We start from the raw sequence: 16,869 nt of genomic DNA on the forward strand, positions 1-16,869 counted from the left end.
AGGCCACAGGCATTGGGTATGCTGGCACTGCAGTTGTAAGCAGTTAAGTTGTAACTCCATGGGTTCCCAATATAGAGTTTCCTACCATGGTTGCTGGGACCTGAGCATGGGTCCTCTACAAGAGTAGTGTGTGCTCGTAACCACTGAGCCATCATCTCTCAACCCCCTACATTTTAAAATAATCATCTTGATGTATGACATTCTTCATTAGTAAGAGAACTCAAATTCTTGAGGCTTTAAAGTGCAAAAATCTTTTGTTCATTTAGAAAGTTAAAAGTCTTGACTTAGAAAGGAATGTTACGGGGCTGGGGATTTAGCTCAGTGGTAGAGCGCTTACCTAGGAAGCGCAAGGCCCTGGGTTCGGTCCCCAGCTCCAAAAAAAAAAAAAAAAGGAATGTTACTAAAAAAGATACAAAAAGATAGTAGACTCTAATGTCTATAAAAAATTTAAATACAGATTTTAGGGTTAAGTGATATTTTATTGTAGTATTAAATTATATTTTCTAATTTCTAATGTCATGTATCTTTGACACATATCTCTTCCTTATATATTTTCATTATAATTTGCTGGTATAAGCACAGGTTATGATTTAAAATCCTTTCCATGCTTTACTTATTCTTTAAATATCATTTTTTTCAAAGTGGCATGGGAAAAAAGCTAAATTTTCCTAAGAGCTTTATGTAATATTTAAATGGTACTAGACATAGCAACAAAATTTGTTCATAACTAAGATTATATAACAACACAATTGAGAAGATAATATTCAAGCCATGGAGGAAAATTTGATCACATATTGGGAGGATCTTTGGATTTCATTAGCAACAACAAGAAGTTGGTACTAATGGCGGCCTACGCAGTTGAGAGATCAGTAGTTCAGATCACAGAATACATTGTATTTAATGATTTGATATGAAAAATACTGATTATTGTAGAATCTGTTTCTCTGGGCATGTGTCTTTTCGGTAAGGAAATGGAGTAGAAACACAATAAGCTCATGCTGATAAGGAGCTGGTAAGTGTAGGTTGATAGACGAGTGTACTCTTAGTTCCCACTTACTGCAGTCCGTCAGGCACAGGGTCGCGCAACAGCGTTTGGCACTGTGGCAGCACTTCTCTTTCCTGTAGCAATAAGTAGTGATAATCCGGGATTTATGAGCTTGCATTTACTGGTATTGTTATACAGTCAAATTTAGTTAACATAATAAGCATAAATATCTGGTATCTTGACTTATAGGAACAATTTTTGTAATTTTTAGTCCATTTTAGGGCTAAAAGTTCTTTAAGTGTATCCTGAAAAGGCCCTATTGTTGAGAAGAGGTAGCTTTAATAACAAGGAAATCATGATGTGATTTCCATAATGGCTTCAAGTGAAGAAAAACATTTTCTTTGTGTCCTAACCAATGCTTGCTTGCTTTGTCTTTTTTATAATAACCATTCTGACAGAGGTAAAATGTTACCTGATTCTGGTTTGAATTTTCATTTCTATGGTGATTGGTTTATCTTGAACAATGTTATGTGGCTGCCGGCCTTTTTTTCTCGGTCTTCTGTGGAATACTGTCCATTAGGTCTTCTGTGGAATACTGTCCATTAGGTCTTCTGTGGAGTACTGTCCATTAGGTCTTCTGTGGAGTACTGTCCATTAGGTCTTCTGTGGAATACTGTCCATTAGGTCTTCTGTGGAATACTGTCCATTAGGTCTTCTGTGGAATACTGTCCATTAGGTCTTCTGTGGAATACTGTCCATTAGGTCTTCTGTGGAATACTGTCCATTAGGTCTTCTGTGGAGTGCTGTCCATTAGGTCTTCTGTGGAGTACTGTCCATTAGGTCTTCTGTGGAGTACTGTCCATTAGGTCTTCTGTGGAGTACTGTCCATTAGGTCTTCTGTGGAATACTGTCCATTAGGTCTTCTGTGGAATACTGTCCATTAGGTCTTCTGTGGAATACTGTCCATTAGGTCTTCTGTGGAATACTGTCCATTAGGTCTTCTGTGGAGTGCTGTCCATTAGGTCTTCTGTGGAATACTGTCCATTAGGTCTTCTGTGGAATACTATCCATTAGGTCTTCTGTGGAGTACTGTCCATTAGGTCTTCTGTGGAGTACTGTCCATTAGGTCTTCTGTGGAGTACTGTCCATTAGGTCTTCTGTGGAGTACTGTCCATTAGGTCTTCTGTGGAGTACTGTCCATTAGGTCTTCTGTGGAGTGCTGTCCATTAGGTCTTCTGTGGAGTGCTGTCCATTAGGTCTTCTGTGGAGTGCTGTCCATTAGGTCTTCTGTGGAGTGCTGTCCATTAGGTCTTCTGTGGAGTACTGTCCATTAGGTCTTCTGTGGAGTACTGTCCATTAGGTCTTCTGTGGAGTACTGTCCATTAGGTCTTCTGTGGAGTACTGTCCATTAGGTCTTCTGTGGAGTACTGTCCATTAGGTCTTCTGTGGAGTACTGTCCATTAGGTCTTCTGTGGAGTACTGTCCATTAGGTCTTCTGTGGAGTGCTGTCCATTAGGTCTTCTGTGGAGTACTGTCCATTAGGTCTTCTGTGGAGTACTGTCCATTAGGTCTTCTTTCCATTAGTTTAGCAACTTTCTCTACCACATGTCCATTATTTTATGTTATTTCTTTTACAAAATAACTTATTTTTTACATGTTTTTCTGTTTGACTGTCTTTTGATATTTATAAGAATTCTTGAAATTTCCCAATGTCTTTCCTTAAGTGCACAGGTTAAGATACCTGCCAGTGGCTTTTCTCCTTACTCTTCTCAGAGTTTGTGAGCGTAATGTACATTTGTCCATATATTTAAGTTAGGACATTGGCTGGCTCATACTCTATTAGGAAATCAGAGGTTATAAAAAAAACTCCTAAATTTTATCCTTACTTTTTTTTATCCTTACTTTTTATAGTCTGCTCTTGATAGTTTCTCTCTCTAAACCCTGGAAACTCACTTTGGCTTCCATGTTGCTACAGGGATCTTACTCAGCACTCCTTTTGGTCCCTGGTCCTTGTGATCTCTGTGGGAAGAATTCCAGTGAGACAGAGACACAGCATAGGGTAGAAGATGGTAGAATACCTTCAAGGGGTAAGGCGGGCAGTGGCCACAGACACCTTTATAAGCACTGCACATTCTCAAGCAATGAGAGTTCACAGTGATCAAAGAGGCCGTCGTGTCTACCTACACTTAGGTAGGCTTTATACCATTTCAAAGTCTTTCAAATAGCTTTTCCTGAAGGGTGTTTCATTGTCTAGGTGATTGACAGGCCAGTTGGATCAGCTCTTATGGAAAAGGATGGCAAGATAGCTTTGTGGTGGTGGTGTTGTTATTGTTGTCCTTGTCGTCGTCGTCGTTGTTGTTGAAGGCCTTTAGCCAGACAGTAGTCTCATAAATTCCAAATGTGTATCCATCCAACCAGGGCTAAAGATATGTTTTTTGACCAGTGATCAAGAATCCTGCTGCTGGTTATGAGGGAGGAGTTTGTCCCTTTTAAACTTCAAACCTGCTAATACCCAACTAGCTGCCTAACAGTGTGTGATAAGAATTCAGTAGAAAAAAAAAAAAAGAATTCAATGTTTCTTTTTCTAATATGGCTAACCAGTCACTTGTATACAGAATAGTTGTTCTTTTCCCAGTTGTGCAATGGCACCTCTGTCATATAGCAAATTTTCTCTTTATATTAGTCTGTATTCCTTGAAACTATGATAGAATTTTGATTGAAATTATATTTCATCACTGATCAATTACAAAATAATTAATTGTATTGCATTATATCAAAGTACACATATGTTATTACTTTGAATATACACATAAACAAGAGCATGGCAGACTGTTATTTTTATTTGTATTTAATAGATAAACAACCATAGTTCCTGTCATAGTTAGGGTTCCCAATGCTGTGAAGAGACACAGTGACTAAGGCAATTGTATAAAGAACAACATGGAATTGGGACTGGGTTACAGTTTCAGAGGTTTAGTCTATCATCATAATGGTGGGAAGCATGGCGGCATCCAGACAACATGGTGTTGGAGGAGCCGAGAATTCTTGATCCAAAGGCAGCCAGGAGGGGAATTGTCTGCCACACTGGTGGAAGTTGAGCATAGAACCTCAAAACCCACTCCCACAGCGACACACTTTCTCCAACAAGACCACACCTATTCTGAGCAACTTCTCATAGTGCTACTCCCTGTCGGCAGAGCATTCAAACACATGAGTCTGTGGGGACCAAACCTATTAAAGCCACTCCAGTTCCTCTACATCAGTTTTTATCTCCTATGCAGTGCCCTGAGAAGTAACTGACACAGCCCTTTCTGAGAGGAGTCTATAGAAAAGAAGGGTAACTGCTAAAGTATTTATTCAGGAATTAACACAGAAGAAAGAGGCTACACTGCTGCCCTCCTCCTTTTTGTCTGAATTTCCTGGCAGTCTGAAAAGAAATGCTTGGACCTCTTCCTTGTGCCTTTGGAATAAAAATTAACTAGTCTAGGCCTTAGTTAATCCTCAGATGACCAGTGTCACGAAAGACGTTCCCGTAGCCCAGGGCATGTGCAACCTTCAAGTGCCTTCAGAGGGTAAATGGAATTTCCTCACTATTGAAATTTGTTAGGAATTACGTTCTATGGCTCACATTTAGGAAAGGCCCCAGTTTTGGTGACATTTGTTCGGGTGATCTAATTGTGTAAAACATGAAAGCCGCATCTGTCCAGTGCCACGGTCATTTAAAACATAAAGGTGATATCTTTTCATATATTTAAAATTACTTAAATTCTATAAAGCACTCATTGGTAGAGCGCTTGCCTGGCATGTATAGAACATGGCGTTCAGTCCCCCAGCACTGCAGAAATAAGCGTGCACAAGAAGCCTGTAGCAAGAAGATAAGAAGTCTAAGCCTGTCACCCAGGAATCCCTGTCCCCGAAACAAGAGTTGAAGGAAGGCAGGCAGGCAGGCAGGCAGGCAGGCAGGCAGGCAGGCAGGCAGGCCGGCCAAGGAAGAGAAGAAATGTAATGAAATGTACTGTTTCATGAAAGTTTTTCCCTTTTTAAAATTTGTTACTCAATTATTTCTTATTTTAAATGTCTTTAAATGTTATGGCTGTTTTGTTGGCTTTTGTTAGCAGTTCTGGTTCAACACTGCTGAATTCTAACTAACAGGATATGTTTTAGTTTTTTTCAAAATTTTCTGCAAATAATAACAATTTTGTTTCTAACTTGGGTTTTTATGGTTTTCATCTTCTGCAAGCTTACTGTGTTAGCTGGGAAGTCAGTATGATGATGAAGAGAAATAGTAAGAATAGTCATTCTTGTTAACTAATGTTTTTAAAGATTCATTTATTATGTAAATAGCATTCTGCCTGTATGTACGCCTGCAGGCCAGCAGAAGGCACCAGATCTCATCACAGATGGTTGTGAGCCACCATGTAGGTGCTGGGTATTGAACTCAGGACCTCTGGAAGAGCAGTCAGTATTCTCAATCTCTGAGCCATCTCTCCAGCCCCTGTGTAGACGATTTTAAAGAAAATGCCTCTAACATTGTACCACTAATGCTTGTTATGTATATTTAGTAAAATAATTTCCAGTAGATTAAGGGAATTACTTTTTATTTTCATTTTGCTACTCAATTTTTACTATGAAGAATGAGTTAATGACTTTATGCAGTGTACAATCCTATACATCACTCATATGATTGTTTCTACTTTAAAAATATATGCCAAATTGAATTAGCAGAGTTTTTTAACATATGAAGCACACGTTGATTTTTTATTTCATAACTGTTCCTTGAAGCATGTCGCCTGTGTATCTGTTTGCAATCTACTGAGCATGGCTTCGTGGCTTAGGCTTTAGTGTCATTTTTTAAATAGTTAGTGTATATTATTGAAAAGAGGATGCATTTCCAAAACAGGGTGCAAATTTCTCTCTATATAAAACTTATTAGAACTTTTCAAATCCTTTGCAGAGAGGGATGTAAGACAAGATCCCATTGTGTAGCCCAGATGACCTTCCACTCAGTGCCTAAACCAGGCTGACCTCAACCTGCCTCTAACCCTCCCAGGCGCTGGCTTTACCAGAATGAGCTCTATTTCATGTCTTTATAGGCATTGCTCTGCTTTCTTGATAATTAGTGATTAGGAAGTGAAATTCTTGTGTTGATCAATTTTTTAATGTTTTCTAGTTTGAGAAGTTTATTTTTAAGTGTACTTTAAGACTTCCCTACCCTAAATTTAGAATTTGTTAAATGTTACGGTTTGGCCTCCTGTTGAGTGATGTAATCATTTGGTAATATTCTCTATTCCTAACACTGGTTTTTCTGCTAAGGTCTAGATTTTGTTTATCTGGTATAACAAATTACCTTTACCTGGTGAGTTTGGCCCTTCATATCTATACTCATTACTAATGTCACTTTTTTTTGTTTTGTTTTTTAGTTATCATTTTGTGTCCTTTTTAAAAAACAAAATGCACATAGCATAGCATTTCCTATCTTAACCATTTTGAGGTATAATTCATCAGGATTAAGTGTATGTGTATTACTATGATACCATAATTCTTTTTGTTTTGCTTGGGTTTTTTATTTTTTGTTTTACACTCTGCTACTTCTGATCTTTGGTATTTGCATTTGAATTTTGCTATTCATATTAACAAAATCTAAATATATTAACTAGCCACTGAAACTCTTAAGGGCCTATAGTTGTGTTACTTCTTTGCAATTTATGTGCAGTATACACAGATATTTGATTTGTATATTTATTAGTAACTATAAATCAGGCGTTTACTATGATATGTGACTTTTCTTCACATACATGTGTACGAGGTTCTTAGTCCTTGGTTTGCTGTGTGTTCCATTGTCAGTCTAAAACCTTCATCCTGAGATAAAGGTGTAGAGTTCCCTTTAGTGCAGAAATGGCAACCTCTTGTCAGTTTTCAATAGATTTTGGAGTAATTTTTCTGAGTGTACAGTATTAATTTCTTATCTCTTAGAAAGTTTTTCAACTCTTTCTCATACCACTTGTATCTTCTGAATTTGATTATCGATTTTTCATTTTTCTGAGAGCAGAATATAACTTGATTTCTCCCACCCACCCCAATTAAAAAAAGATTTATTATATTTTTGTGTGTATGCATGTATGCACACATGAATATTCATGTGCATGTGTTTGCATATGTTAGGTGTGGGTGTAGCGGTCAGATTATCAATGTGCAGGTTACTTCTCCCCACTCAGTCCTTCACCCACCGAGCTATCACACTGCCCCACACCAATTAATTATCTTCCTTTCTTTCTTCCTTTCTTCTCTTTCTTTCCTTCTTTCCTTCCTTTCCTTTCTCTCTTTCTTTCTTTCCTTCCTTCTTTCTTTCTTTCTTTCTTTTGTTATTTTTCACTTTTCATGTATGGGTGTTTTGCCAGCATTATTTGCATGCTTGGTGCCCAAGAAAGCTAGAAGAGGGCATAATTTCTCTTGGAACTGGAAGTACAAATGGTTGGAGCTGTCCTATGTGGGTTATCCAGGTCCTCTGGATAACCAGTGCCCTTTAACTGCTGAGCCACCTCTCCAACCCCAAATTTCTTTAGAGATTTTAGTTTTTATAATGTTACCTAGTTTCATTTTTACACATTTCTGGGTTTAGTTTTGGTTTTCCTTTTCTATATTTATATTTCTTATAAAGATTCCTATATTATATGTGTATGTGTACTGGGTAGTTTTGTGTGTCAACTTGACACAAGCTGGAGTTATCACAGAGAAAGGATCCTCCCTTGAGGAAATGCCTCCATGAGACCCAGCTGTAAGGCATTTTCTCAATTAGTGATCAAGGGGGGAGGACCCAGCCCATTGTGAGTGGTGCCATTCCTGGGCTGGTGGTCCTGAGTTCTATAAGAAAGCAAGCTGAGCAAGCCAGGGGGAGCAAGGGTAACATCCCTCCATGGCCTCTGCATCAGCTCCTGCTTCCTGACCTGCTTGAGTTCCAGTCCTGACTTCCTTTGGTGATGAACAGGAGTGTGGAAGTGTAAGCTGAATAAACCCTTTCCTCCCCAGCTTGCTTCTTGGTCATGATGTTGGTGCAGGAATAGAAACCCTGACTAAGACAAGATGTGTACATATTTTTTCATGCCTAAATGTCTTTTGGATTCATTTATACACCCGTGTGATAGTTTTTTATTAGCCTTTTCTTATTTCCAAATTTTTATGAGGACTCCTTTTATTTCTTCATACATCTCATGCATATCACTCTAATGATACCTAAATACTTCTGGCGTTTGTTCTGTTTCCTGTTGTTGCCATTGGTTCCTTATACTGGTTTTGATCTTTGGTTCTTTGGAAACCTGTGGGTGCTGGCTCACGTTTAATTGCTGTTAATGTGTGGCCGAGCCGCATTTCCTTCCTCCAGAGGTGATGCACATTTTCTTCCCTGGGAGGCAGGGAGTTACACTGACCTGAGTCTGCAGAGCACCTCTAAATCAGGAAGCTAAGATTAAGAGATTTTTCTCCATGTTATTTGTCTAGGGCTTATTTTTCTCAGTAAGAAAGGCATTTGTTTATGTTTGTAATTACTCAATTGAATTTAAAATAATCTCCTAAATATTTGTTAAGTTTTATAAATGATTTTGAGCAACATAGTTTATATTTGTACATTCTACTCCTTCAGCTGCCTCTTTGCACTTGCCAGGTCAGTGTAAACATTTAGACTTGGGGCTGGAATTGGCTCACTGATTAAGAGCACCAGCTGCTCTTGGAGAGGATTCAGGTTCAGTTCCCAGCACCCATGTGGGAGCTAGCAGTTACCTATAATGTTAGTTCCATGGGTTCTGAAGCCCTCTTCTACACTCCATAGGTTCTGTGTGCACATGGTACACATACATAATACAGACTAAACACACATACACATAAATACAAATAAACTTTGAATTAGAGTTTGAGAAGGTGAACAAGCTATCATTGCATTCCCTTACTGTCTTTAGAAGTAGTCCATGTCCTTCAGTGTTGTCCTGAGGTAAATAATTTTGGCTCTTCATAAGTTAATAATAGCTATTTTGATGGCCAAATTTGGTCTCTAGGTTGCAGATTTGGTAACATATATTTTTTTTTATAAAACTGTAGGAACTAGTCCAGGCTAGTGAGCGATTAAAAAACCAATCCAAAGAGCTGAAAGACGCACACTGTCAGAGGAAACTGGCCATGCAGGAGTTCATGGAGATCAATGAGCGACTAACAGAATTGCACACCCAAAAGCAGAAACTTGCTCGCCATGTCCGAGATAAGGAAGAAGAGGTGGACCTGGTGATGCAAAAAGCTGAGAGCTTAAGGCAGGAGCTTCGCAGAGCAGAAAGAGCCAAGAAAGAGGTCAGTAGCCAGGCAAATTCCATAATGTCTGTGCTTAAACTACACTTAGCCTAGTGAAGTAATGTGCGCTCCAGTCTAAGGTTTGAAAAAGTCACTTTGTAGCTCGGTACTATTAACTACTGTGAATCTTGCAGTTCAAGCTCTACACTCCCTTGGAAAGGTGCTTTTCCGAAGCTAACATGGAGTCTGTGTATTTCCTTCTGTGTTAAAGCTGGAGGTTCACACTGAAGCTCTAATTGCTGAAGCCTCAAAGGACCGGAAGCTCCGAGAGCAGAGCGAACATTATTCTAAACAGCTGGAAAATGAATTGGAGGGACTGAAGGTATTGTTGGTATTTATCAAGCTGCTTCTGCATAAGCTTAGTAAGGAGTGTTGCTTATTGCTCTTTGGTGAAGAATGGACACTACCTATGCTTGCAGTCCAGTATTCTTAGTGCTCATTCTTACTGGTAGGAAGCTGATACACATTCGCTAATCACATTCAGCTGTTCAGTGAAGAGTAGGCATCCACGAAGGACTGCCAACCTGAACAAGTTGGCCTGGTGGTCTGCATAGGTGGGTGATAAGATTCAGAGGCTCTCTCTGTCTGTCCCTGTCTTCTGGTTGTGACAGTATAGCTAGCTAAGCAACCTAGGGAAAGAAGCCTTTATTTTGGCTGGCAATTTGAGGTGTTGCTCATCACGGCAAGGATGGTGTAACTGCATTTGCAGTCAGGAAGTAGAGAGAGATGAACGCTGGTCCTCATCTCCCTTACAGAGGTACACATCCTCTCTGTTTATTTAGTCTGGAACTCCATTTAGGGTGGGTCTTCTTACCTAGGTTTATCCAGTCTTGAAACTCGCTCATGAACAAGCACCAAGGTTTGTTCCTGTGGTAATTCTAAAGCCCATGAAGTTGACAGTCAAGATTAACCTTCATGCCACCTCCCTGTTCTATAAGTGACCCAAGAGAAGCCAGTTCTCAGTAGGTGACCTAGTTTTAAATTCTAGACTAGACAGTTACTAGCTGTGTAACACTGAATGGAACACTTTCTCCTGTTTTGTTTTTGTCATCTGTTGCTCCTGTGCCTGGGGTATATAAATACATGTGCAAGCTTTCGCCTCATGGTGCTCAGTAATCTTTAGCACAGTGATGGTCTCACAGCCTTTAAAGAGAATATCAGAGGCAACTGAGTGGCGTCTTAGAAAGTCTTGTCCCTTTGCTGCTTCCGAATCCTTGTAGTAGCTGAGTCTGGGTTAATGGCTGACTCAGATCCGTTTCCTCACCAGAACTGTAGTCTAGTTTATTCCCAACAGAGACAAATGCATTATTAATCTGTGTGTGTACATTATCATGTTTAATATTTTTAATACATTTGCTATTCAGTGAATTAGTCATGTGGTAGACTTAGCCATAACCATAGTGACGTAGTGTCAGAGTTTGCAAATAACATTCTCCTCTGCTGGAAGAGGCATGAACTCTGATCTTTCTTTTATTTAATTCAGAAGGACTAGAGTGCACCCTAGAAGTCTTAGGCATTTATTTTGCTTAGCTTTCTCACTACTGTGACCAAAATACATAAGAAAACAACGTAAAAGAAGGATTTACTTATTTTACCTCATTATTTGAGAAATTTCACTTATAAGACTTGGTTTATTGATTCTGGACCTTTGTTGAGGCAGAGCACTGTGGTGGGAGCATAAGAAAGAGACTGCACTTTCCTTCAGGCACTGGAAGGGGCAGTATAGGGTGAGCAGTATAGGATGAGCAGGCCAAAACCGCCCTCAAGAATACGGCTCCTCCCTAGTGCCCTCCTCCTTCCAACTAGGCCCCACTTCGTTCTCTCCACTCCCTTCCTGGCAAATCCATCCAGGGATCAATACATGTGTGAGAGCAGAGCCTTCATGATCTGCCTGAATCAAAGCTGCTCTTACAAACACCTAGAAGTACCTAGAAGGTCATCATCCAGGCAAGTTCAGGATCAACATTAGCCCCTCACAGCATTCTTGTCTTTCTAGCATTGTTTTACTTATCATATATATATATATATATATATATATATATATATATATATATATATATATATATATTTTTTTTTTTTTTTTTTACCCTCTGGGGCCAATATTGTCTTTATTCTGAGATTCCACATCATTTGATGGATAATATACAGTGACAATGATATCAGGTGATAAGAACTGTAATGGAAATAGTCGTTGGGTTCAATATCTTAACTTGATAAAGTATAAATAGGGTAATTATATTATCAGTTCTGTAGTTCTTTTTAAGATGCCATTGACCCATGAAATCATGGTTTGGAGGACCTCTGTCTTAAAGTAAAAGTAGGAGTTAGGCCAGCAAAGTCTGGGGTATTTCTGGCTGAAGGAGCTGGAAATGGGTTACTGGTGTGATACTCTACTAGCGTCATATGAATGTTGTTCTGTGTGACACTTATATGAGGATGTCACAGTATCAATACATGAGTGTAGATGTCCTTCCAGTAGACTTGAAATCATTTGTTCTCACTAACCTTCTCTATTTTACCACATTGCTGTAACCTGCACTAGGGTGATAGAGAACCAAGAACAGAAAAGCTGGAGGCAGGGGTCAGCTCTGATGGGGGCACACCTAAAGGAACCAGCATCACCACAAAACACCCAATACCTAGTTCTCAACACAAAGAGGTTTATTTGCTCCAGAGAGACAGAGAGCAGGGAATAAGAGACAAAGACAGGAGATGGAGGACAAAGGAAAAAGGGAAGAGACCAAGGGGAGAGGAAGGACAAAGCACTACCTCTGGACAGAGAGGAGACAGATGCGGTCCATAGGCAAGTGGTGGTTTACAAAGGTAAAGGAGGAAACACTGAGTTAAGATAAGGTGTTTAATTTTGATTGGGAATATTGATCAGGGCAGCCAAAGGGGGCTTTTCATTGCTGGACTTCCAATACTTTGATAGCTAGAACTTGGTAGTCAGCTTCTGAAAGAGGAAGTAGTCAAAAAAGGGAATGGACTTTGGGGACTAGCTTTGGGGATGCCATCTAATGGACTTTGGGGACTAGATTTAGGTACGTCATCTAATGGACTTTGGGGACTAGCTTTAGGGATGTCATCTAATGGTTTTTAGCAAGGCAGAGGGAATGGGGAGGGGCAAGTCCTGACAGAACCATTGGCCCTGCTCCAGAGTCCCTGTAACACTTCAGCAGCAGCAGCTGGAAAACTTGGCACTTTACAACACACTCAAGAAGGAAGGCAGAAGGAAGGTTCTAGCTGGCTTTAGTAGGGAAACAGTCTCAGGCTTCAGTCATTCTGGAAGTTGTCTTTGATAGTTTCTGCATACATTGGCTTTATGTACAATCAGCCATTTAGAAATACTTACTCTGACCAGAGGAAGGCCTGGCCATTCCTCTCACCCTGACCAGGAAAAGGCTTTGTCTCCATTTCCATCGTCTGAGGAATTAGGGTCCTTGACATGACATGCTCAAGTCAGTAACATACATCTACTCAGGACTCCAGCTTCTCCCCACAGTACCTAGTCAAATAGGACTTTCTGTAAAAAGCACATAAATAGAATTTTAAACCGTCTTGTAGTTCCTTGAGGGATTGTAAGACTTCATTCCAGTAAGAATAATATTAAGTGGTGCATAGTGGCACTGTGCTGTAGTCTCAGGTACTTGGGAGGTAAAGGTGGAAAGGGTTGATGCTTAAGGCCTGAACAGCTTATGAGACCTTTCCACAAAAGAAGTACACAGAGAGGGGAAAGCTCAGTGACAGGATGCTTGCCTGGTGTACAGAGCTCTGTGGTTTATTTCTAGAACTGCTGCAAATGGACATGAATGACTTTTAACAGTTCCGAGGAGAGAAAAGCTGGTGTAGTAGGAAGCCTACTTCTTGCAGTGTGCAGATAATCATAAAATTTAAGGTATTAAACATTATGATCAGCTCGTCCTAAAAGAGATATATAGAGCTTTTATTCAACAGGATGCAAATCCTTTTTAAGTATGTTTAGTAAACTCCAGAACTGGTCATAGGTTAGGCCACAAAATAATCTTCAGTGAATATAAAAAAATTGAATTCCATAAAGAGTCTCTAGCTACGGAGGAATGGAACTTGAAATCAACAGAAGAAAAACTTTGGTACTCAAAAATATGTGGCTGTTCAACAGTACACCCTGAAACAGTGACACACACACAGGGGAATTAGGATGACATTGGAGTTGTATCACCTCAGAAGGCCGTGTTCCCAGGGAGACTTGCAGCTCTAAATGCCCATTTAAAAAATAAAGCCTCAATCAGTAGCCTAATGATGCTTTGCAGAATGGAGGAGGGGGTGAAAAAGCACGCTAAACTCAGAGCTAACAGAAGGAAAGGAACCCTGATGAGGAGCTGAGGGTGGCAGCCACACCAATCTCTGCCCTTAGGAGGAGGCAGAGGAGGAGGAAGAGGAGAGCCAGGTCATTCTGGGTACAGAGTTAGTCGAAAGTCAGCCTGGGCTACATGAGTTCCTGTCTCAAAACAAACAAATAAAAAAAAACCATAAAATCATGAGATCAAGTCAATGACCTCAAATTTATTTGAGAAGATTAACACAATTGGAAAGCCTTTAACTAGACGGAACAGGGTATATCTCACACTCTGTGGAGTTCCCCTGCCGCTGTCTCCGTGTCATCCCCCCTTTCTTGTAGGGCACATTCATACTGGGCGAGGGACCCTAAAGACCTTGTTTAACTAACTCAGTTCCTTCTGAAAGACACCGTTTTTAAATCAGGCCTCATCTTCAACTACTGGGTGCTTAGGTCTTCAACATTGAATTTTAGGGGGAAAATCTAATGCTGGACACTTTTACTTTTTGTAGAAAGTATTTTCACTACTAAAAATGATATGTTCATAATTTCAGTGATTATAAATCATTCAAGAAGAATATAGTCAATACTTTACAGTTAAATGATGAACTTTTAAAACTTTTTTTAAAAGTTTTTATTCAATGTGCTGAGTGCTTTGCCTACATGTGTTTTAAGTATAGCACTGCATGCAGGGCCACAGAGGCCAGCAGTGGTATCAGATCCCGCAGACCTAGAGTTCCAGGCGCTCCTGAGCCACCATGGGTGCTCAGGAATTAAGGTCCTGAGGAGCAGGAGTGCTCGCAGCTGCTGAGCCAGCTACCCAGCCCCGACTTCTGTGATGGGATGGTTTTACGTGACACTCACGTGCTTTTCCTTTATTACATTCTTTTGAAAAATACATGAAATAAACACATAAATGCAGATCTTTGAAAATATGAAAGGCCAAAAAGTTACCATAGTTCTTTACATTTCTTGGTTTGATTTACTTATAAACTACTTTCTCTGTAGAATTTCTATTTGCCCATTTAATTTTACAGTCCTAATATTTTCCTTATCAATTGATATAAATTCTTTACACAACAAAAAATTTTCTTTTTCTTAGTTTTCAATATCTACCTTCAGTCCTTCAATTGTCTTATAATTGTACTTTTCAGTTGTAAAACTTAATTATTTCTCTTTATTCAGTGTTTCTTCTGTTACTTCAAAGTTCAGCTTGTCCTGGGTGTGTGGTGTAAAATGTTGTTTCCTTCTTGCATTGCAACCTGGTGATTCCAGTTCCATTTAATTAACTATTGCCATTAATTGCGGCTGCTCTCTATGTTGTATTCAGTTAACTCAGTTGGCGAAGGTGTACACACAGTAATAACTGTTAAAGACTATTCCTATCACTTCCTTTTCAGTGTTTTCTTGGCTATTTTGAATTTATTCTTCACAGATGAGAAGCATTTTTTTTCATCCTGTTCTATGCCCAGTCCTTCTGTGGCCTTTGAAAAGGGCATTTTAAAGTTAAAATTACATGGAAAATAACATGGAAAATATTGAAAGCATAGGCATTTTTCTCTTTTCTATATATTTATAAAGACGTGAGGTTTTTTTCATTAAAATGAGGACTATCTCACTGTTTCTTATTTCTCTTGAGTGTTACCATCATGTTTTTGTGTGTTTTTTTGCTACTAATAATATTTTTATTATATTTTCCTTTTGCTTGTTTTAATATCTAGACTTTTTGTTTGTCTTACACTGTCATTTCCAGTATTAGTTTATTGTTTGGTGTTGTGGCAAATCTCCACCCCAGATAATCCCGTGCAAGGAAAACACAACTCAATCAGTGTGAACACAGGCTGCACACCTAGACTGGGCAGATCCACCACTGCACTACTCTCTTCCCAGCTAGGGATCCCTCCCTTATAACTCATGGTCTCTCCAGGCCACGGGCTTCTGCTCCACCTTCCTTCCACCTCCTCCTCCTCCTCTTCTGTCTTCCCCTCTCTCCTTCCTCTCCTCTTCTCTCCTCCTCCTCTTTCTCCTTCTCTCTAAAACTTTCAGCTCTCCTTTCCTTTCCACTGCCCAATCACTGGCTCTAGCCTTTATTTTACAAGTTAAAATGGGGAGAAGGTTCAGGTGAAGTCACCTGAGATGTCATTCACTCCTTGTCAGGGCAGCCCCTCTTGGGGAACTGGAACAGCACCAGGGCAGTCCACAGCTATTTGGGGTTTGTTTGTTTGTTTGTTTTGGTGGGGGGCAATAATTGCATAGATGTAATATTGTTTAGTTTTCCTCACATTATGCATTTCTGTTAAGTTTCATATGCTAATCAGAATAATTAAAATTACTGTGATACATGAGTCACATCCATTCTGTTGATATTTCTAAATTTAATAGGTAAATTTCTGGTGTTTCACTATTGTTATTTTGTCTGATGGCTTGAAATACTTAAACCTGAAAGACTTACTGAGTTCTCTCATAGTTTTATTGTGGGACTTAAAGTAATACTTTGAATTACTGGGTTTTATTAAGTACTTAATATAAGCAAGGCTAGCTGCTGAGAAGGTCCCAGGACTGTCAGCCTGCTGAAACAATGCATTTTTTTTTATTTGTTTGGGGGGTTTTTTTGTTTGTTTTTTTCCTCCATCTTTATTAAATTGGGTATTTCTTATTTACATTACAATTGTTATTCCCTTTCCCGATTTCCAGGCCAACATCCCCCTAACCCTTCCACCTCTTCTTGTACATGGGTGTTCCCTTCCCCATCCTCCACCCATTACCACCCTCCCCCCAACAATCCTGTTCACTGAGGGTTCAGTCTTGGCAGGACCAAGGGCTTCCCCTTCCACTGGTGACTTACTAGGCTGTTCAAGCATTGCATTTTTTAATGTGTTCAGTTTGTATTGTTACTGGCACGGAAACGTCTGCTTTGTGGCAGGTTGTTTGTTCTTGTTCGTTATTTAATTTCATTTTCAGTGTTTTATTTGGCTTTTTGAACTTCTACATAATACATGATTCATCTGTAATTAAATTAGTGATCTCATCGAGTTTTAATTTCAGGTGAAATTTTCTTTGTAAGTTTGTATACATATTTGTTGCCATCCCAACAACCAAGTAGCAGAACAGCAAAGACGTTCTTGATGTGATTAGAGTTGTGGCAGTGTGCTGTGGGTCACAGTGGGCACTTCAGAGCTGTGTTCAGGCTCCACTTCACAGGCATAGGAGCAGGCAAGGGAACGAGTCTGCATCCGGC

The 16,869-nt window shown here is 39.6% G+C and overlaps 1 protein-coding gene across 28 annotated transcripts in view; it reads left to right on the forward strand.

Annotated features, from left to right (window-relative positions):
* Positions 1–16,869, forward strand: part of Cdc42bpa (CDC42 binding protein kinase alpha) — a 220,323-nt gene that overhangs the window by 135,090 nt on the left and 68,364 nt on the right. For 19 of the 28 annotated variants that reach the window (XR_015635049.1, XR_015635050.1, XR_015635051.1 and 16 more), the window contains 2 exons: positions 9,074–9,316; positions 9,528–9,638. The exons of 5 other annotated variants lie outside the window; for them this stretch is intronic. Coding sequence is in view for 18 of the 23 variants with exons in the window: in XM_087579838.1 (XP_087435964.1) it covers positions 9,074–9,316; positions 9,528–9,638 (354 nt within the window). In the remaining 5 variants the exon portion in view is untranslated. The remainder of the gene's footprint in view (positions 1–9,073; positions 9,317–9,527; positions 9,639–16,869) is intronic. 4 more of the 28 variants (XR_015635053.1, XM_087579835.1, XM_087579842.1 and 1 more) reach the window with 1 other exon arrangement.

The sequence above is a fragment of the Rattus norvegicus genome, chromosome 13 (genome assembly GCF_021556685.1).
Source record: "Rattus norvegicus strain SHRSP/BbbUtx chromosome 13, alternate assembly SHRSP_T2T, whole genome shotgun sequence".
Taxonomy (NCBI): Eukaryota; Metazoa; Chordata; class Mammalia; order Rodentia; family Muridae; genus Rattus; species Rattus norvegicus.